Genomic DNA, 22,845 nt, shown 5'->3' with positions numbered 1-22,845 from the left:
TATAGCACTTAAACGACAGTGTTCTTACGTTGAAGCTATGATGTTATTTCGTGCTGCGCAGTTATTTGCTCCATTTTAAAGGTTCATTTTGGACCATATGTGATTGAACACTCCAACTGCTACTTGGAAGAGCGGAGTCACAAAGAAAGCTGACCTGCTATCGAGTTCTGGAAACTCTCCTTTCCGCAGGTTTTGATTCTGAACTCTTTCTGTCCACTAGGGGTGGAGCCTAGATTGTTATTGAAGATTACGAAGGTGAAGAAAATTATCCTTTTATTCGTAAGATTCTCTCGTATGACGTTAGTGTCGGTTGAGGCTCCGCATTGAACCAGTGCTTTTGAGACACACTGCAAATTCTGCATTAGGATCTCTTTCAAATTCAATCAAACCTCCTTGCTCCAAAAATGCTTATGTCTCCTACTACCTTTTCATTTTTCCAACAGAAAAGTTGTTGTTCTAAACGTTCTCTTGTATTTGTTGTGTTTCGATCGATGTATTCTGAGTTCATCGTGTCTGTTTGTGTAAGCTGGAGCTCTTGCTATCGTCGCATTTCGTTTCACTTGCTCTATATATATGACTCACTGATAGCGGGTTCTCTGGCAGAACGCACCTTTACTCCCTCTAATTTGTATTGGTTTGCTTTGAACTACGTGGCTATTGCTTTGGTTGATTGATTTGATCACTATTAATTCTATTATTTTGAATAAACAGCAGATAACCTGTGGATGCCAGGATTGTTGCGGTATGGAGTGCATTTCCACTGGGAAATTGGCAATTTTCGCTGTTCCAGGAGCATTCTCGCTCTGGCGTGGTTTTATCGGAGGAATTTGTCCATCTAGTCCACGATGACGCAAGTGTTCCCACCTTTTTTCTTCCCGGCGCTCTTGTGACTACCGTATCTATTCTTGAGCTAAGCTCCTTAAAACTAATCCCAGAGAGTGGCTGAAATTCTACCTTAATGTCTTGAGGTCGCACGGATAAGTGAGTTGACGCCATCACACCGTATTTGCACATTTCACGTGCTGCCAGACAGTGCTAGCCGGCTGGGCAACAATCAGTGCTTTGAGCGAGCGTCACCCATATCGCAACATTCCAATTGCGCTACTTCACAGCAACTAAATATTGACCACGCATACGGTCAACAAATGACAAGTGTGTGTATTGATTAATGAGGAAGGGTGATGTTGCCCGTTGTACTATCTCACTCTTTTTGTTTCTCTTTCCACTTATCCGAATAAACACTGCTGCGCAGCAAAGTTTACTTCTTTTCGACTGTCTTACTAATTGTAGCACATTGCTTTCGATTCAGATTTCCAGATTTCTTCACGATTTTCTCAAATTACATATTTTCATGACATGCTTTTGTAGAAATTTCATTTTACAGTATAATTTAGTGGGAGAGCTACAAGACAAAAGGTCATGTTACGCTAAATGCTAGTGATGGCTAATGCTCTTCATGATTTAGGTAAGTTTACGGAGTTTACTGATTACTCATGTTTTATTCCATTTTATAAGTTGTTAAGCTATGCCGATTTACCTTTGAAATATTGGCTGCGAAGTTTTTCGGCCCTTAGCCAAAACATTTCTTTTCTGGAAAATTTTAATGCTATAGTATTTGATAAGTTATAGTGTTATTTGTTGAGCGAATCTCTACTAAATGTAAGCTGTCTTCTGGCAAAAATTTTCCGTTTAACTACCTTTTTGAGCATTTTAGAAGATGAATTTAAAGGCAGCATATCACGATTTTGACGTGGTGCGGAATCCATAGCGAAAGCCTAGAGTTAGAGTAATAAATTGCGGAACCCAACGTGGTTCCGCTCATTCTTCGCTAACCTTCCTTTGAAAAACGCCGTTGGAACCGCTTTAATTCCTACGAGGTGCGTTAGACTGCACACCTTTGTGCGCGGACCAGCCCGCTCAGGAGCCTCAGGAGCCTATTCATTGGTATTACTTGAATATACTAGTGAGATCTTACTGATCTTCGACCACTCGCTCGTGGACGCTACGCTTGCGCAGGGGTGGTGCGTTGCAACTGATTTCGTAGGTAAAAATGCAATTTTTCACGCCATTTTTCTGGCTAGGGGATATTGAGCGAATTCACGCTCGTTTCCGTAGTCTACAAGCTGAACTTCACGTTTGCTTTTTAATGCAAAATTGTCTTCACAATTTTGTGCATGATTCCAATAATTGCCCTATTGCTGTTTTGTTATGGTTAGGTGAGTTTTATTCAAAATTTCAAAACAAACACTAATAAGTAATGTTGCTGTATTATCATTGCTAGAATTGTTGTCTTATATTTTTTTGCTACAATATTACATGAGATACCTTGTGTGCATTTTCATCTGTCAGTTATTAAATGCCATTCGAAGTCCTTTCTTAGCTAATTTACAATCCCAATTCAGAATTTCTTCCCAACTCTTCTCAACACAGCTGGCCCTACCTGTCCGTAGTTAATTAATCACTCATTTAGTCTTTATGTTCGAGTATTTTTTGCTTTGTTTAATTATAGGAACTTCATTTATGCTGTACAAAGTAGCAATGTATAAGCAAAAAACCTATAAGAAGGGAGAAAAGTGAAAGAGGAATAAAAACAGGGTAAGTGTAACATGAACTGCTAAGGCTTATCATCATGCAGGATTTTTCATTGTGGGTTGCTATTCGCTTTTACATCTAAACAGATTATCCCATCACGAGAAATTTTTTTCTAGAAAGTACAGCTACGGTAGCAATTGATCGTTCAACCAACATTCTCCTAAAATTCAATGGGAAGCACGTCAACTTTTTTTTTAATGAACTACGTTTTAAATGTGTTAAATGTGACAAAAAGTTTGCTCTACGTGAACAAATGGCTTTGTCCAAGTTCGGATGTCTCTGCCACGGCCATTTGTTTTAGATGTTTAAGTGCTCCCATTGAAATTGTTTGGGTGTTATGGACTATCCTGCTTAATAGTGAAATGAAGTAGACGTGGTTTTTATTTTTGTGGCTCCTTTTGTCCTTTCTGTGTATCTATATTGCAATTAATTATTATTATTTTATTTTTACTAAATAGTTATCCTGTTTAGCACCAGACTGCTTCATGTAATGCCTCAGTCTTGATATCCACGTAATGACTCTGTAATTATTATTCTTGGTATTCACTTGATGCGCTAAGCATCTGATTCTCTTGCATTAAACTGTTGCCCTCTGCTTCTGCGGTTGCACTTATAGGTTTCTTAGCTTTATAATAATGATTATTTTCATAGTTTTGCAGAACGTGCTCCTCTTTTTTCATGTTCGATTATCCTAAAGAAGTGTTTGAGTTTTGTATGGGCTTGAATGCATTTGTAAAAGAATAGCAAAATGCAGTTTGGACAATACATGAAAAAGTAGGATACATTCAAGCTGTTTTTTATACCAGTTTTATTTTGTTAAGGAAGATTTCGATAATCTGCACACCTAAAATGAGATATGTTCATAGCACTTTAGCATGAAAGTAAGAGGCATAGAGTTTCAGCTCATCAGCTGTGTACAATGCGTTACAGTAACTGTTACAAGAATGTTTTTTGGAGGGGCGTGAATCAAAAATAGACGGGAAGATGCAAAGAAGATATGTGCTTTGCTAGAAACGGATCGACAAGCAAAATTAAAAGTGCGGATTAGGATAATTACATTGCAAGTATTAAAAATAAGAAATAGATGAGAACATTTTATTTGTATCACCCTGCAAAGTCACGAACTATGTTGCTCATTTTTGTTGACGAAAGGGATGGGCACCTTCATATCAATTCGATTACTACGGTTTGCCACAATGCGGCTTTTTTGTGGCTTTTTATGAAACTATTCAAAAAAGACGTGATCAGAGTTACGCTTGGATTAGCTCCGAGTCTTCGGAATTCTTTCTCAGTTAGTCAAATTGAATCATCAACAAATTCGAATTCTTTCGTGCTATTATATCCGGATTTTGCTACGTTCCTGGTTTTTTGTTTTAAAGATAGGAACAGATCGATTCTGCTGAAGGTCTGATCCTCTAGCGATATCGACGTGATGTTATCTCAACCCCATCTGCTGTGACTATTCATGTTGACCCAACGATTTTTGAGTTTAGCTTCTGGACTGATTCTTCGTTTAGTTTTTTTAGTCTCCCGTTTTTTAAATACGAAATTTATAGTTTTTGCCTACATGTCTACTCTTGTCTACTCACACATCTTGTCGATTAATTGTAATACATTGAGGGAAAACTCATTCTTCAACTCTTATCAAACAGGAAAACCACTGCAACTTAAAGGCATCATTCCACGAATCTGATGTTATATGGATTTCGATGGTCAAAGACTATACGGAATCGAAGATTGCAGAAACGGGTGGGATCCCGCTCATTTCTTCCTAATCGCCGTAAAAACGGCCCAGAAGATGGGGCTTCGAGCGTTCCGAGGCGCTATTTTCTACAACGGGTGCTATTGGAGCGCGCCAGCTTGTGAACGCGCCGCATCTTCGAAGCTGTTTTTTACGCCAATCAGGGAAAAGTGTACGGAATCACCCTCTTCCCCACAATCTACGTCCCTGTACAGGTATTACCCATCTGAAACCCGGAGCACCCCAGATTCGTTGGGTGACGCCTTTAGTCAATAGGATTCTATCAATAGGACTCCATTGTCTTTCTTCTCATTCCTCTCAACAATTTTTTCCTTCCGTTCAGCAGCTTTTTGATACTTATTGGATTTTCCGTGTGTTCTTTTTGCCCTTCTCTTTTTTAGTTTTTTTTCCAATCTCTTTTCTTCTTTTTTGAGGTTTTCATGTCTCATTCCATGTGTTGCTTACACAAATCTTTCATAGCAGCTCTAATGACTTTATAATCACTACTGAATGCAAGAAACCGGAGGTGTCAAAAATGCTCCATTTTGCACAGCTGACACTACACTTTAATAATCTGGAAGAAATAACGACCAGGAATCGACAAACTTGAATGGTGCCATCTTGCAGAGTGAGGAATTCTCTTTGTCGAACAGTGTATAAAGTTTTGGAAATATTTTTCGTTGTTATTTATTATTATTATTATTATTTAATAGTCATTATTGTGCATAGTAAGTGGTAGTTTTATATGTTTTCTAGGTGATGTTTCCGACAAAAAAGTTTCCGACACATTCTCATCCTCTGCGAAACCCACGTTAACTTCCTGGAAATCTCGCCAGCTCTGTTAGCATAGCACACAAGCGCATACAGGTGTACACTCTTCATTCACAGCCGCTGGCGTCATGGCCGCCGAGAACTTTTGTTGCGTCGACTACGTCACGCCCACGATCTCTCCTATCTGTAGCCGAGTCGGATCGGATCAAATATCCGTCTCCCTGCTTATTTCATTTTTTGCTGCTAATAAAAAAGCTGTCTCTACCGTTTAAACGTGTTTTTGAGTTATGTGACTCTGATAATACTTCCTCTTAGCAAGAGGGAGTATAAATGGAAAAAAAAACTGTAAAATGATATTGAAGAAGCCCTTGGACCACTATTACTTCTTTGGTTCACACTTTTCATAGGAATGTAGCTAGCTAATTAGATAAATAGATTTAAGTGGCGCTCTCTTCCTTCATTGTTTTTCGTGTACGAATTACTACGACGCAACTGACATCTGCTCAGTGAAGCGCAATCACTGCATGGTTCGCAGTAAAAACACGCTCGCGTCTCTTTTTTATCCGGTGCTTGGAGTGCCTATTAATGCATCTTTTCTTGTTGCGATTTGATTTGAATTTTGTGAAGAGGTCAACACGGAATTGCGATGCTCTTTTTGCTGCAATGAAGTGTTCGTGACCATATGCATGACACTCTCGTTTGACTTTCTTAGGTATTTCTTTTCACTTCCAGTTTTTCTTCAGCGCTTCAGCTTCTTCTTCTTTCCTCCATTTCCTTGTTTTAATTTTAAATTAGTAAACGAAACTAAGAAGAAATACATAGCCGAACAGTCAGTCAAAGCCGAAAATGAGTGAAGAACAATCTTCATTTGTAATCCGGAATAAAAATACAATATGTTGCCACTAAATGACCATTTTTTCTTGAACAGCAAATTTTGCTCCATCTTCGACTTTCTATAAATCTGTGCATGATGGCTATTATATATTTGTTTTCTTGGTTCGTGTTGGAACGAGCTCGAGCTGAAAGGTGAAATCGGAGGTGATTTTTCCGGTCAGACGTCCGATCCGCCCAACAAAGAAAATCTTAAATATGCAATCCTTCCTGCTGCGTTCACTCGTATTCATTACCATTCAAGAATGTTCAACAGTGTCAGTTAGTGCTCTCTCTCTCCTATTTATAATGATGAAAACAAAAAAACTCGTGTAGAATTAGTCGCCGGTTTCCGGTTCTATTGTTCTCATTTTAAATCATCATAATACCGGCATTGTTTATTTGGAACGACGCAAGTCAGGAGAAACTGTAAACAACGTTGGATGGGTTTTGTTCTTTTGAATTAGATCTAAGTAACTTTATGAGGTTCTTCGTGAAGAAATCGTATTCTGCTTGAGCGATATGTGTACTTTATTTGATCAAAAGTATATCACCTTGCATAGAAACGTCTAGTTGTTATTTGGATTATTTTTAAGTTCCGACGGAGAGCTGATGACGGGGGACCTGTGTGCCAGAGTACCGCATTATTAATTTAGGATTACCTGTATACATTTATAAACATTTACTCAACTACCCTGGACTCTTATTGGGATATCTTCCAAACCTCTAGTGGTGCGCTTTCGGGCATTTTTCGGATTGTTCAGAGTTTTTGAACGGATTAAAGGGTGTCTTCTGCGGAGAGAGAGGGCGATTCCATTTTTCTATGGCTACCAACTCTTTTCCTTGTAAATCCACTATCCGGTTTCTTCTAATTTTGTAGCACTGCTGTAGTTTTGTCGAAATCTCCAGGAAAAATCGTACGCAAATTCACCTTAGAATGAGGTGGAATATAATGGATCTGTGTCTAACTCTTGTCGATTATCCTTCATACCCTATTGTTTTGATGCACCAGCTCTCGTCTTATCCCAGTTGTTTAGCGTTCGTCTACTTGCTCCCTAGCCAATCAGCAAGGAATGAAACGTAACGCATAGTTTTCCAAATGAAATTTATGTTGATTCTTGTCCCTAATTGACAAAACACCTTAAATTTGTTATATCGATGCCTTTCTTTTAATCTGTCTTTGATTCAAGACCAACAGCTGTCCTGGTCTGCTGCCTAAAGAATCGTTTCTATGCATTTGAGCAGCACACCGTTGTTTGGTACATTAAATCTATCGGTTGGATCTTATTTTCCTTTTTTCGCGGGGATCGTATCATTCCAATTCCCACAATCATTGCATTTGTAATGTGGTTTTTTAAAAACATACTTTCTATCTGTCCTCTTCAATCGTATGTGTTTCTCCTTATTTCTTCCCGGTTACTTCTTTTCGTGTTCTTTTCGTTATTTTTTTTTTTTTTTTGCTTTTGCAAAATCTATACCATAGAGTACTTTATGTCGCGACTGCTTTTTTGGACTGGAATATCTCTAACTTAGACGGGAAGATTTCACACACATTTCGAGATAACGAAAATACAACATTCATTTTAAAGGCAAACTTCACTTCTGAAGTAGTTTTTTTTTCAGTGGAAATGTCGAAAAATATAGGTATTAGATACTGAAAGGATCTGTATGGAGAGACTTGATCGATGCATGTGCGTTCTGCTATGCACTGCTTTGCCACTGTAGTAAATTTCCAACAAAATCGAGTATATGTCAGTATTTTAAATGCATACTCAACACTCACTTAGGCTCGCTAATTGTCACTTCTAATTTCTATGTGCAGCCAGGTTGAGGAATATAGTGTTTTACTAGTTTTTTTTTAGAAAGCGATTTTGGCGTTCCTGTGAATCTTTTCGACTTCTGTATTGATGTCTAGAAATGTTCATGTATGTTTACGACAGCAGTTGATTAAAAATGTCAATTCTGTCTTATTTATAAGTGTTCTCTATTGACCAGCATTTTACTTTCTTTTACCTCTTACAACGAGTGACCCGACGTTTTTCTTCTCTACTAGTTACCAACCGGGTCACCACTCTTCTTTACGACTTAATGAGAGCTAAGAACTCATTACAGTTTTAGCTTTCCAGCTATACAAGACAGAATTCAAGCGGTTCTTTTGAAATTTCTTAACTACTTCTTGTATTTCACGCATTTTGTAACTTGCCAGCATTACATCAAGAGTAACATTACGTCATTTGATAAATCAATGAGGAAAAATGTGATCAATCACTAATCAATTTGAAAACAACCGTCCGTCTTCAGTTGCATCTGTTATTTATCGGTGTGATTTCGCTCCTCATTTGACCATTTCTTCTACCATTTTCATATTTTCTATAATTTTGTGAACTCTCTCTGCATTGCTTTCAGAGTAAAAGTAAAGTTATACTCGTTACAGTATGCCATCAGACGATCGCTTCGCTGATGCTGTGAAACCGGCACTAGGTAACTACCGTACTTATTAAGATCATTACTCGGTAATTTCGTCTTTTTCCTGAGAGCCCGTGTAGAAATGCTCGCAAGCATGTTGCTGTTCAACGCGCTTGAGCTGTGTTCATGTGTTGTTTTTGGAGTAAGGATAGAAGAAGTTCTCAGCGACTAGCGAACGGTGCGAAAAAGACAATAACTCGTTGCAATACGAAGGAGTTCTGAGTGAAAATTATTATGGTAGTTCACAATAAATCTCGTGAAGCATCACTAAGAAACGCGACACATAGTAAATGGAGATTGCAGAAAAATCGTTCCTTCCTGAGATGACTGAACTTCTACGCGATTTCGTTGATCAACATCCACGCTATCGATCTTAGAAAAAAGCTTAGAAGGTTTTGTATCACGCGAGGACTCAATTTGTGTTAGGCAATTACATTTCGTAACTTTCACTAAAATATTAAGTGAATTAAAATGTTCTGAGTGAATTAAAATGTTTTCGCTAGATGTCTTTAGTGAGCTAAATTTGGCGATGTAAATATCACATCGGGTCACACTACACGGCGTACGGGGATGAGTTTGGCAGTTATTACCTGAGGCGAGATGAGCTAATGGAGATCTAGGATTTTGAATGTTGGATGTAGTATTTATCTGTAAGAATTGCCTGTATAATTCTCCATAACTTCTGTAGTTCTCTCACTGATCTTCCTGAATTGACGTCATTAATGATGTTCTAAATAGTATGGAGTTATGGATGATGGATAAAAGAGTTTTTAGTGTTCTATTGTAGTTATGGATGTGCAGGGATATGTTTTTATCATCTTCTTTTCTCCAAATCCTTTTTTTTATGGTAAATATGCCACGTTTGTGTTCCACTTTCTTTTAGGTCCTTATGTTGTGAACATTGAACTTTAACATTGCTTAAATGATTTCTTAATTCGCTGTACATACTTCCTGTGGAATGTAAAGGTACTGCTTGCGATGGAAATTTATTTGCTCTAAGGTGCAGTCCTGCCTAAATTTGCTTATTAGCTTTTTCTGAGGGAATTAAAACAACCTGGATTAGAGATTTGTTCGCGTCGAGTTTGTGTAAAGCGCATGATGAGAGCATGCGAGAGAGAAGATGGTGCAGTAGTCGGCGCTGATGCTGTCATTCACCTTAGCAGATATCAGCTGATGTTGATTGATTTGAGAAAATCACAGAAGTTGGGTAAATTGTAGAAAACCGATGATTAGTTGAAATATAAATTAAAAAAACGCCCGTTAGTCTGCGTTAAAGATGTTAGCGTTTGTGATAGATGATTTGTCAAGGTACAGCATTTTGTATCGATCTAGGACAACTACCATGTCTGTTTATAGATAGTGAGGGTCCCAACAGTGTAAGGAAATAAGTTCTTTTGCTTCTAGAAGCTCTTCTATCGGATTTACAACATACGACCGAAGTGCTTAGACGTGCCAATGCCACTTCACCGGCAGCGCGTAGTAACGACATCGAACCGATCTATCAGGAGCAAACGAAACGTCCAACGGTCAAGTAAGTGGCTAGTTAGCGATTTCTGGAAATTAATCTAGGTTTTCTATTCGTAACTACCTGGAGAACCATTGTATCGTTTTTTCCTGCTCATTAGCAAGTACAAAGCGAATGCGAATTGAAATCGTAGCTGAGGTGAGAATTCACCCGATATTTTTGAAGCATGAACAGAGTTGCTGCCGATGCAGGGAATTTGTCATCACAAAGACAGCATATTTTTCAACTGAACGACGCGAGACGGGAACGAGGACATTGAACAATCAAAAGGTTGTAGAGTTGTGCGCTTTACAAAACCTACCAGTTGTGTTACTTGATTGCTAGTGGTCTCACATTCTAGCTGGCAGCGTGCCTTACCGTAGTTACCAAATTCGCAAAGCCACAAAAAAGCGCTGCACCTGCGGCCGTGAACTCTGCTGGCAGCCTCACTCAGTCGAAACTTGTTTTGAATGCGCACAAATCGAATCGAAAGCTGGGTAGAGCGAGGAAAAGCGAGAATATGGACATCTGTGTTGATATAAATCTGCGCTGCAGCTAGGCCGAACATTCCTAAAGTTTTGGCTGGCAAGCTACAGACTGAGGAATGACTAAGTACTGGTCAGGGCTAGCGACGTTAACGGATGCACAAAGCCACAACTCGAAAACTTTCAAATCTCCCTAGAATATGATGTGGGTCTCATTAAAAGATGTGTCGAAGTGTATTCATGGTGTACAGCAGTTGTTGTGGTGTTTTACTTATCGTTTTTATAATGCGCAATAGAATAGGGGAAACGCCGTTGTTGTGCCTCCGCCTTCATGAGATGTGTGCTGTAGTGAGCTGTGCATGAGGGGTGCCATTTCGGACAGCAGCCGAGCGAGCACTCATCGCCTTCATCGTCGTCGTCGTAGTCGTTGATTGAATGTCTCGACGCAGTGTATCGTTCAATCTCGACCCGGCATCTAATTCTAGATCTGCTCATTCTCAACATTCTGGATTGGATAGTGTGGAACAGTTGGTGAACAGCTACTCACTTGAACGGCAAAGAACTCGCAGACAAAGCTATGATGGTTTGGATGTTTGACATTTTGGTTTTAATCTTTTCTTCTCTTTTTTCTCGTGGAGTGGGGTGAATAACTTGGATCATGGATGATTCTCTCAGAGTTGGAGACTAGAATCTACTTGCGTCCGTTTGATATGTATTGATCGCTTTAAAGTTAGCGTCTTTTCCGTGCTGCCACATGTTTCGAGTACGTGAAGTGCAATAGGCCTTTGTTTTGCGCTCTCTCACTTTCGAGGTACCCCTTGCTGTCACTAGAGCATTTAAAGTATTTCGAGCTGTAATTACTTGAAGGACTCGATGAGATCAGTTTGAAGTCACTGTCTGAGGATGCCTAACAAAGGAAAAATACTATTCAAATAAATGTGGAAATAATCTACGTTCTAGTTCATGAAAATATCGAATGTTTCGTGGATTAACTAAACCTATCAACCACTGATGCCGATAAACAACCTAACAATATCCTTTGTGGTGCTTTGACTTCTCAGAATTTCATATCCTAACATACTCTGGAGAAGGACGGTATTTTTAAGCCTAATTTTTTTTGAAAACTGCGGAGCTCTAGATGGACTCAACTCGGGAACTGAGAGGAGAAATTTCGGAATATTTTAAAGCGAGATTAGTTTAGAATTTACGCAATCAAAAGTGACAAAATTTCAAAAAGTCGATTATCAAAGATGTACTAACGGATCTCATTCTTTCAATAGTTTTAGTTATTTTTAAATTGAAAAGAAAGAAAACTACTGTTTTATAATAGCGGTTAACTCAGATTTGATGGAAACAAGAACTTCTTTGTCTTTTTCATTTCTTCTGTTGTTCGTTGCAAATCGATTGTGTTACCTCCAGCTGTGAGAGAATAATCTATGAATTTATGAACTTACGCAAAGCTAGAACTAGTATTCGAAGGGATCGATTGCTCATAGATCTGGATATTTTGGAGCTACAATTGCAATGAAAACCCAAGTTCAGATTCAGTTGCTCATTTTAGAGTCATTTGGTTATTGACCAACTTTTTTAGCCTAAGTTTGTTTGAAGTATTGTCTCCAGCAGCTATAATTCTGTAGCTTCCAATATCCACATCTGCCAGGGAAAAATTCTCTGGTTGCAATGTCTATGTTCATGTTTTTATGTGTCTGAATGTTTTTTTGTTGTGAATGTCACTAGTGTTCTGTCCCAGATGTGGTCGGAAACAGCCCAAATCGAGCTCCACATGGACGGCCCTCAGTTCATAGTCTGTTCAGCCAACTCGAAATTGACGACCAAGGAACAAGTAGTGTGTGGGTGATGCATGTTTGTTTCATTTTTGGTTCCGTTACTTACCCAGCAGTCTTTATGTTGTGTCATTTGCAACGTTGTGCAGGAATATGTGGGGCAATTGCACAGCGGCAATTTCAAAGCGCAATGATACGCACACATCTACATCTTACACTAGTACTTTGTGCCGTTTTCTCTCTCACTTAGACTTTTGACGGGGATATAGCGAGCTTATGGCGTTTTGAAATGCCTGGCGCGTCGTGCTAGCGCTCTTTCTTTTGTTCGTTCTCCCCTCTGCTTACCTCCGAGGAGTCGTAGGATACTCGAAGAATCTAGTTTTGCCCGCCGCGGCACCCTTCCGATCATCCTCCGCCACAGAGCCCAAGGTGCAGCCGTCACCGTAACCTCCGCGACATCCTTCCTCGCGCCTACTTCTACCTTAAGACCGACTCTTGTCTGAGAGTTACTTTAAGCGATCAAACAAAATGATACGGGAACTACAGAACCGATTTGATCAGCAGAGTCTTTACAGTTCGAAGAGAAGCCTCGGACCGAGTCAGTCGCATTCGTACAATGATGTGGTGAGTGTTTTGGACATTTTAAACAAATTCTTTAGTTTTCTTTCTTTATTGGTATCCTTATAATGTCGATAAAGACATCCTCTTCTTCTTCTTGAAGACTAATATATTTCGAGCTAATTTTTCTTCTGTTTAATTAATTTTTTTAAAAATTTATTTTCTTTTCTTTTCCACCAGGAACCTACTTTCAATTCCCTTTGATAAAATCCAGCATAGGAAAATAATTTTTTCGAAGGCTTCAACATTCTCAAAGATCTTGTTACTCTTGTTTTTCTTGAGGAACATTGAAATTCCTTAGAAAAACTCAGCTTTTCTAAGAGTGTTGCTCTGTCTTTTTCTTTCTTGAGTACTAGTCTTTCAAATCTTAATTAAGATATCTGTATGATTTCCTTACTATTACGCTATTTGATTTTTGTTCAACTGCTTTATTTCTCTCACTTTCATTTTTTTTCGCTAGGTTACCCGCCACTTCCCTATCGGTTTTTGTTCCTTCGGATTTTCTACCTTGTTTTGCTATTTATTTGCAGTCATTTGGTTTCTTCTTCAATTGCTCACAAATTAGTTTCGGATGATTTACTCGCGGAATTGTAAACAATTTCGTTTTACATTCTTCATTCAAATAGTTCTAAATTTCAGATCAGTTAATTATTGTGGCGACTTGTAAAGTATAAACCAGAAAAATTGGAATGTGAAAAAAATCAGCTAATATCCACTTTAAGCTCCCGAAATTATGAATTTTGTGCTTTTTATTTTGTGATAAATTCCTCGTTTTAGCTTACTTTTTTTCAAACAAGAAATACAACCTGTCTTCTTTGCCTCTGTCATAATACCACTTCGTTTTCATTTTATGTAACATGTCATTCACTCACTTTTCTTCTAGTTGTCTTGTTCTTTTCACTTCCTTCGTTTGCTTGTGAAAAGCGCTTTTATTTAGAACTTCTATGCTCAGCACGGCTCCATTGAAATTTCTGTGTGAGCTGTTCCGGATCCCATTAACAATCGATTTCATGAAGAATGAATTTTCCCTGAAAAGTTCCCAGAACATGGTTACTTCATTTTCATAGTTCCTGCACTTTCGCTATAGATATGCTTGCAGATTCCCAAGCAAAATATTTGCTATGTGACGCACACACTCAGGGATCATTTGATTACAGTAGCTGAGTTCATATTCTCTCCGGGGTGCTTTGAGAATCCATCATTATACAAATATTTGACTCTTCATTGAAGCTTAGTTTGTAGGAGGAAGAAATAAAACTGATTTTTAGTTCCCAGGAATTTTAGTATGCCTTAATTTTATCGTTGTCGGTTACACCTGAATAGTTCTGGAGAGCTTTTTCTTTAATTTTTGACTTTTATGTTGTTGTTATCTATGGAGTCCGTCGTAATTAAGTCTGTCCAAGGGTGTAAGAGAGAGTCGCACGTAACAAGGGAAAACTTGCGCGGGCAGTGAATGCTGCTAACGAGGCGTATTGTTTGATGAGACGTTTTTACGAGCACTTCCGCGTATTTGCGGAAGAAAGTCAGCAATTCGAGACTCTTGTGCGACCCACGTTACGAACGAAGGAGCGAACTGAGGTGCTGGCATGAAGCCAGGATTTCGGAAAGCAGTGGATGGGTCAGTAAATTCAGCCGGGACCTTTTCAATGCTGATTTTTTGGAAGATTTCCTTGGAAGGATCATCTCATACCTACTTTCTTGCTTTTATGTATCACTTAGGATCTTGTAGGATATGCTTGTATCACTTAGGATCTGAAAATGATATACTGCACTCAAGAAATTTTGCATCTTTTGCTTTCTAATTATTGGTGGAATTTGTCGTGTATGGGAAATCATTTCATTATGTGTAAATCTTCTCATCTAGTCATGGAAATCTTGTGAAAAAGGAAAGCGACGATCCGAAAAGCGACCGCTGCTGTCAGCTAACTGGCCGGATGTGTGAAATAACATTTTTTTCTCTTCAGATCTTCGGAATTATTGGTTTATTGCTACGAGTCTTTATTGCATTGCCAATTAATTTTTAACTTCTGAAACCTTTTCAGAGCAACGAAAATATCATGAAATTCCGCTAAGATTTGTGATGTTGTTCGTTGCTTCTGCAAACACAGCATGCAATGTTTTGCCAGAGGTTTTAACAAATTCTCTGTGTTATTTGTTTTGTTCCTCCTCGTAGAAATTCTCACATTGTACAATTTGAATAGAGCAGAAATAGAAAAGTTATTTCAGCTTAGCGTTACGATAGACTGCCATTTCTCTGTGGTTACAGGGAAATGATTTTAATTTTTTTTTCTTTGTTTCAATTTTTTTCTGAGACCGTGCATTTACATACTGCTCTACTATAGCTTTGCTTTTTGTTCTTATATTTTAACTTATTATTTTCTTGTTAGTGCATGAGATATAATTCATTATGTAGGCTCTGTTTAGGTTAATGTTTCCATTTCTTTTCAGTTATTCAGCATTTACTATTATTATTATTATTTATTATTATTATTATTGATGCTTCTGTTTATTTGCATTTTTGTTTTGTTTTTATTAATAGTCGACACTTATTTGGCTGATAGTCGGTTATTTAATTATCTGAATTCTACTTTTGCATCATATTATATTCTTCTTCCATCTCCAAGTTTATGAGTTTTTATTAAGTATGCACTTTTCAGAATCGTGTTCGTTACTTGACTTAAAATTTCTTCGCGTATTGTAGTGAATATTAGTTGTTGTCGCTTTTCTTTAATACTCTATTCAGTTATTTAACTAGTCTAACGTATTTCTACCCATCGTTTCTCATTGATTTACTGTTTACTTACTTTTCAAAATTCAATTTTTTTGTTTTTATATTTGTGATATCTTCCTAAGACTTCCTTTGAAGTTTCTTCTTTAGCGTGGCGGGCGCTCACCCTCACGGGACCCACTCCATAGCGATTCCATGCTCGGCACGATGAACAGCGATTACAGCAGCAAACATGGAATCTCGACAATCCCGAAAGGGGATTGTGCGCAGTGCGGAAAGCCAATCATTGGGCAGGTGTGAACTATTTTTCCGCTGTGGTTTTCGGCACAACCGAAGCCGATGAGCTACTGTTTCAGGTAGTAATTGCGCTTGGTAAAATGTGGCATCCAGAGCACTACACATGTTGCGAATGTGGATCAGAGCTCGGACACAGAAATTTCTTTGAGAGGCGAGATTCTTTTCTATCAATTATGCAAAACGTTTCACTTAGTGCCTAGTCTGTGGAAATGTAGAATTTTTGTAGAAATGGCCGTGCATATTGCGAAGAGGACTACCACAATCAGTTCAGTCCAAGGTGTGCCGGATGCAATGGACCAATCAAGGATGTAAAGAGATTAATATGTGCTCTAGCTTAACATTATGAGATATTCGAAGATGTGTGTAAAAATGGGCCAGGGTATCTTTTTAGTATCTCTTATTTTAGCGTTGTGTTACTGCTCTTGGTAGAAATTACCATCTACAGTGCTTTACTTGTGTCGAGTGCGGTAGGGAGTTCGGTGACGATGGATTCCACGAAAAAGTATGTTTGGTACAGTTGTCTCGAATCCCACTATCTCGAAAACTCGAATAGTTTAGGATGGCCAAACTTACTGTCGTCGCGATTTCTTCCGATTATTCGCTCCGAAATGTAATGGCTGCCAGAATCCTATCACTAGTAATTTCATCACGGCTCTGGGAACTCACTGGCATCCTGAGTGTTTTGTGTGTCAGGTACGATTGCGTTAAAGTAGCTGGTTACTGGTTTTTGTTCCATGTAATCCTGTGGAGTAAAAATTGTATGCGGTGGTGTTTTCATTGATGCAATTTCTGTTACCAAAATTAGCATGAATTCTTTGTCAACTTTCAAGCTCACTTACTGTTAGTAGATTTGATTTTTTAGTGATATAATGTTTTTTTTTTGCTCGAGCACATTTCTGTGAGTTTTTCCACAATAACACCCAAATGGTTCTCGCTTTTCTCTTGAACACTGATGGCTGAACTGAAACCGTTAATGGCAGGTTTAAAGGGATGAGTTTCTTCGGGTTGCGTACCATATCTGTTGATCTTTGGTATCAGATATTTCCTTCTTTTTTCTCATACTTTTATTATACGCTGTTGGCTGTTTTTTTCGGAGCTTTTTTTTCGCCACCTATTCCTTTACAACCGATCCTAATAAGTGTCCCAAAAATCGCGCATATCTAGCTTATAAATTCGTATTTACACATTCATGTTTTGCTCGCAGGAAAAACATAGGATTCTGCTGGCAAGCCTAGACGGATTCAAGCACTGAGCTTTCCCCTTGCGGGAAATAATATACAGAGAGCTGGTTACTAGCAACGTAATCCTGAGATCGTATCTATTTTTTGAGTGGATCTCTTTCTTTGGAATGGACAAAACTTTAATTCGTTTTCCGCTACTATCTAATCCTGTGGTTTCTGCTTGTAGTCTGAAATCGGGGTATTACTGAGAAGAAACAAATAAACAGATGATTAGTTATGTTGTCCTATGTCTGTAGACCAGGCAGAAACTTCGCTTCCTGTTCCACTAAGATCCACTATTTTTGGGGTAAATCCAAGTCCACCAAAGATGTTTTATGCTTCAGCTATTTTTCTGTCTTGTTCTTTTTGTTGTGTGTGTGTTTGTGTGAGAGTGGAGTGTCTTATTTCTCTGCAGATGTGTGGTGCTTCGTTTGCAAGCGGTACGTTTTTCGACGACGGCGGTCAGCCATTATGCGAGACACATTACCATGAGCGTCGCGGTTCGCTGTGTCATGAATGCCGTCAGCCGATCTCTGGCCGATGTGTGACAGCTATCGGACGCAAATTTCATCCAGAACACTTCCGATGCTCGTACTGTAATAGACAACTCACGAAAGGCACATTCAAAGAAGTGGATCGACGTCCGTTCTGTCACAAATGCTACAATAACACCTATGCATTAACGTAATTTGTGCCATTTGGTTGCGCAAGATAATTGTGACGCCCCATAATAGATGAGCTTTTACTCGGTTCTAATCACTTAGAAATATATAAATGTTCGAATATTCTTTCAGCTGCTAGAGCGCAAAGAAGCAGCACTAGCGGGTAACACATCTGAAGTACATATCGTAGATTGAATTGTTGGAGTATCGTAATTTGCTTATTTATGTCACTGAGGTATTCACTGGCTGTGGCATGATCTGTGCTCGTGGCGGACAGGCCCAAACTAGCATAGTTTTTGTCAGCAAAAGAAGTTTACCAAGAAAAATCTGCTAAATCCACTGCAGTGATCGCAAACATCCTTCACTCTCATATGGCTGACGCCCTTCTGTACTGCCATTACGAAGTTTTAATTTCAGCGGCGCTTAGACCTTCATTTTTCCTTCTTGCTCAATAAAGTCAAATAATGGAACCTTTTCTTCAATAAATGCGGTTTATTTTGTTTTAAAATTCCTTTTTTCTGCCTTAATATTGGTTATATGTATTCATTACGCTCCTAGTACGAGTGGGAAATTTTACGATCGTTCCCATGAGACCAGTTCTCGCACAACGCGGAATCACCTGCGGCATTTGCTTCTTTGAGCTCTCGTTGGCTGCATAATTCCTTTTTTAACTGAGTTTACAAAGATGGGTAGTTTTGTAACTTTGGAATGACCTAGTGTTACTAGTACAATTCAGCATAGCTCGCTTATGCGTCAAACTTTTCACTTCTGATGTTTCTGTCTCTTTAACTGTATCTACCTTGCGAACTAGTTACTAGCTTTTTTTGTTACTTAGTATCACAAATTGGAATTAGAAATATTGGATTTTTGCGGTGGGCGTGGGACTGCTGTGCGATGATTGGCTGTGAGGTCAACAACATCCCGCCCACTGCCGAAGTGATGATCTGTGGGTATAGTTGTAAGTTCAATAGGCCTTACATAGCTTCGCTCCTTGTGTTCACTTCATCGCCAATAGATTACTATATTTTTCATGTCTTCAATGTCAATAGATTACTATATTTTTCATGTCTTCAATGTAAGTACTATTTCTTCATAATTGTGCATTAACTGAGCGAGTTATTGACTGATTGACTGTTTTTTTTTTCTCTAACTTTGTGCTCAATTCGGAATGGTTTGGTTAGTGGTGATGTCATATTTTTCACCTTGGTTTGTGGTGTTGTGAGCCTCATCACTTGATTACGTTCATTTGCGATCCGTCCGTGTCTATTTTGTCATCGATGAAGCGGGGGCGCAGACGACGAGAGTATCTGTCCTCTGCGTCTTCGTTGTAGCATGTATTCCTCCTTTTATCGTTCGATTCAGGGCGATGATCACTTTGCTCGCATGTGTCCAATGAGTGTAACATATTTCGAGGAGGAAGAGACTTATTGATTGATCGTCCTATAAATCAGTCGCATATCATCAAAATGTAAAGTGGTATAGGGTGAACGGACGTTCCTGTACTGTTCTCATTCATTTTCAGTCGTTTATTTTGCAATAAAGATATGCAACTTCTTCTGTCACAGGTGAACGCTTAAAGGCATCACCCCACGAATCTGAGGTGGTGCAGATTTCAGGTGGAGTATTCGTATACGGGATGGGAGACTACAGAGAGGGAGGTGATTCCGTCCATTTCTTGCTAACTGCCGCAAAAAACGGCCCGAAAGATGCGGCGCCGCACAAGACTGGCGCGCTCCAATCGAACCTCTTGTACAAAATGGTGCGCCAAAACGAATGAAGCCGTATCTTCCGGGCCGTTTTTTACGGCAATCAGGAAGAAATGGACGGAATCATCCCCCTCTCCGTAGTCTCCCATCCTGTATACGAATACTCCACCTGAAATCTGCACCACCTCAGATTCGTGGGGTGATGCCTTTAAGCAGTGGATAGGTCCCGCCCATAGATGGCGGAGATATCTTCAAACGCCAGTGCTTACACTATATTGCAACGTGAATCAGGTCATTTCAACCACAAAAAACAACTATTCTGCTGAACTTTCTATTTATACACTGATTTTTTCAAAAGAAATGTATCATTGCGAATCGATAAAGTCTTTTTTTCGTATTAGTTCTTCTTTTCCATCTTTAAGCGTAGAAATAGGCTGTATATAGTCAAGTCCATGAAGCTAGCGAATGTGCCATAAACAGCAATAGCTGATTTTTCTGCTCCTATAAAAGTAAGTGGTAAAAAATGGCTAATGTAAAAGTAAATCTTAATGGGCATAGGTTACTACTTTGCAGACATCAACCCCTCTTTGTGAAATGATGTACCTTTATATAAAGCGAAAACGGATATGGCTGCATCAAGTAGAATGTGGAGTACCTGAATTACATTGTTTATCGAATGTGTATAAGCTTAGCTTACTAGAAAACGCGGTTACCATTACAATGATGCAAACGCGACGAAATCTGAGATTTGCAAAAAGAACAGTGCACACCTTCAACAGAACTATAGCGGTAGAGGTAAGACATTGTAAATACGAGGAAATCATTCCGACACTGTTGTCTGGAAGATGATTTTGACAGATATTCCATCATATTGCAGCAAGTTTGTGCCGCCACCTGGCGTAATGTTACTTCGTTGTGAGACCTTTCCCCTTTCTTGTACAAACATTTGGAATTCTATGGCTGAATACGTATTTCCGCTGCATTTATCCACTTATTCGTGAGCGATTAGCCCAGTAGGATAAACGATGTCAGTTACGAACACAGACTGTACGCTTTCATGTGTATCGGACATCATTCATCCAGTTGGATAAATAATGTGACAAATGGATAAATGGCTCAAGCGAATTAATGAGCCTTGAATCGACAATCGCTATCAGAATAAAAAATTGTCCGCAAATAAGTGCATCATCCGGAGGAAAGGACCCGTCATAGCTCCGGAAATGTTTGTCGGACGAGAGGCTAAGTCGTAGCCTCAATTTGAGTGAGTAAATCGACGAAATAATATTGGATAGAAGGATTAGCAGAAGAAGATAGTTTTGTTTCAGTCCTACTTATCCTTCCAGTAATAAATATAGTGGATCTTAGAGAAGAGTAAGGGGACCTTTACTACAACTCTCGGTTATGCCCGTTAAAAAAATATTTAGTAAGTAGTCGGGCAAAAATGACAAATAAAGCTAAAAATACTAAAATACCGAATAAATAAAGTGCAACTGCTACAGTCCTCCAGCCTCATTTACGTGTTGCGTGAAGTGAAAACACTGATTGCTTCAGTCAATGTTTGGTTGTTTTAACCCGGTTATAAGTTGAATTGGCAGGAATGGACACGCTGGTCTCGAGGTGAAAACGATTGCGGTGATCGGTTATGTTCCGTGTAATTAAATCTAGTAAACGATTTCTAGAATTTTATTCTCACTAATTTAGGAGATAACAGGTATAGCGCAGTCGGCAAGACGTTCCGCTGTGTCTGTACGACCGGTCGAAGGTTCGAATCTGCCCTAGCGCGGCACCTTTCTTTCATCTCTCGATAAATCGGTACCAGACTTCATAGGGAGGATAAAAACACTGACTTGACACATCGGTCAGCCCCAGCAAGTCACTGTATAGGCTAGTTACACATTCCTAAACCTCAAGCGATTCTGAATAAAGGTAGCGAGTCCCGAGCCGATTAATTAACACCAAGCCTTCATCCTTTAAACTTATCGCTGCGTGTAGTTCAGTTAAATGAGGAACAGAACATTGAATTATCAATCGCTCAGCTATTTAATCAATACAACCTACCACGTAGAACCATACTCATATAAACCGCTTTTGCAACGGTATAAATAGAGGTGAGCACGCTGACTGTAAAGAAGATAAGAATTTCCCGTTTATTCCGTTCTCTTGACGACCGTGATGATAACGATGAACGCGACGATTTCTGAAGATTAATAACACGCCACTACCGCATAAAGGAGATAAGGAGAGCGTCTACCTTGGACAACATGACGCGTAGGAAATGATGTCTTCCTTCCCGTCGCTTCGTGTCGTTGGAGAATCATTATCGATTAGCGTTGATATCGATCGGTTGGTTGCTATTTGGATGGGTTACTGTTCAAGAACTGACATGTTACTTAGTTGAGCCCTCAGATTCCGTTGCGCATGGAAACTTATCCGAACGTTTCTTGAAAATGATGCTGTAGCAGCAGCACAGTAGCCTGACGTTATTCTTTGTAACGTCGCAGAGCTCTAAAATTGCAGACGCGTACCGCTCAGCCAACAAAGAACCTGCAGCGGTGTGTTCGTTAGGATTCAAACTTGGCCTTTAGTAGCGTTTTGGTCCATTGAGGAACGACACCATGGTTGTGGAAAGCTCGTGTTACCACATTTTTTCACCAATAGGTCCGAATCCGAATCACATATTGAAAGTAGGAGAAATACCCATTAAGAAAAATCTACAAAAAAAAAGTTGAAATTTGTGGAAAACACCGCTGCAGTAAGTTTAAGTGTTGAGAAGAACTCGATATCCACCCTAAATCATCTGAGTAAGGAAGCTGCAGACTGAGGGGTGCCTGAGGTGAGGATCACAGAAAGACTGAGGTCTTCGTTTCATGTTGCTTTCACCGCACAAACGGATATGGAAGTGTCGCTAGGCTGGATGCGGAATACTACGTCATCCGGATGGCTAATGCACAGGACAGGGCTCAAGCCGACCTTTGCTAATGCTTCTGGAAGCCGCTGACATGTGGGCGCAGCACGATTTCCAGCAGTAAACATATGGTATACATTAGTTGGATGAAGTGCCAACAGAAATCGTTCTTTCCATTCAAGATAACACTAGAAATTTCATGGAACAAAACGTAGGAATAAAAGTAAAACAACCATAAAAATTGCTACTTATCATATTTGTCAAAAAAAAAAGTAATTAGTGAAAGTTTTGTCATCAAAAAAATAATGTTCTTTGACAACTTGTTAGGGAACAGATTTTTGAATCTTCTTTACCTTGGAAACTGTAAAACGCTTAATAAAAAGTGTCTGACGAAAAGAATACTTGACTAGTTTAGCAAATCCTATTTATTTTCGAATTACCTTGAAACCTCTTAGAGATTGGAGATGAAACACTTTCAATCCTTGTCGATCCTCAA

The 22,845-nt window shown here is 39.1% G+C and overlaps 2 protein-coding genes across 6 annotated transcripts; one reads left to right on the top strand and one right to left on the bottom strand.

The window, feature by feature from the left end:
- Positions 1 to 1,431: 1,431 nt before the first annotated feature.
- RB195_012490 (uncharacterized protein) lies at positions 1,432 to 19,169 on the top strand (the record flags this gene model as incomplete). Of its 3 annotated transcripts, none has more annotated exons than XM_064194370.1 (11): positions 1,432 to 1,465; positions 9,845 to 9,971; positions 10,915 to 11,012; positions 12,180 to 12,279; positions 12,789 to 12,837; positions 15,710 to 15,853; positions 15,916 to 16,007; positions 16,083 to 16,164; positions 16,263 to 16,358; positions 16,415 to 16,549; positions 19,101 to 19,169. In XM_064194370.1, the coding sequence occupies 11 exons, from the start codon at positions 1,432 to 1,434 to the stop codon at positions 19,167 to 19,169; spliced, it is 1,026 nt and encodes a 341-aa protein (XP_064051952.1). The 3 variants fall into 3 exon arrangements, with proteins under 3 accessions (XP_064051952.1, XP_064051953.1, XP_064051954.1); XM_064194371.1 differs by lacking the exon at positions 19,101 to 19,169 and adding an exon at positions 17,492 to 17,764; XM_064194369.1 differs by lacking the exons at positions 1,432 to 1,465; positions 19,101 to 19,169 and adding exons at positions 8,410 to 8,455; positions 17,492 to 17,764.
- A 672-nt stretch (positions 19,170 to 19,841) lies between these two features.
- RB195_012489 (uncharacterized protein) lies at positions 19,842 to 21,707 on the bottom strand (the record flags this gene model as incomplete). Of its 3 annotated transcripts, none has more annotated exons than XM_064194368.1 (5): positions 19,842 to 19,945; positions 20,048 to 20,099; positions 20,158 to 20,282; positions 21,503 to 21,641; positions 21,696 to 21,707. In XM_064194368.1, the coding sequence occupies 5 exons, from the start codon at positions 21,705 to 21,707 to the stop codon at positions 19,842 to 19,844; spliced, it is 432 nt and encodes a 143-aa protein (XP_064051949.1). The 3 variants fall into 3 exon arrangements, with proteins under 3 accessions (XP_064051949.1, XP_064051950.1, XP_064051951.1); XM_064194367.1 differs by having other exon boundaries at positions 20,215 to 20,282; XM_064194366.1 differs by lacking the exons at positions 21,503 to 21,641; positions 21,696 to 21,707 and adding an exon at positions 20,339 to 20,390.
- Between the last annotated feature and the right edge of the window lie 1,138 nt (positions 21,708 to 22,845).

The sequence above is a fragment of the Necator americanus genome, chromosome III, assembly GCF_031761385.1.
Source record: "Necator americanus strain Aroian chromosome III, whole genome shotgun sequence".
NCBI lineage: Eukaryota > Metazoa > Nematoda > Chromadorea > Rhabditida > Ancylostomatidae > Necator > Necator americanus.
The sequence above is the reverse complement of the archived record's forward strand: the minus strand, read 5'-3'. Positions and strand labels throughout refer to the sequence as shown.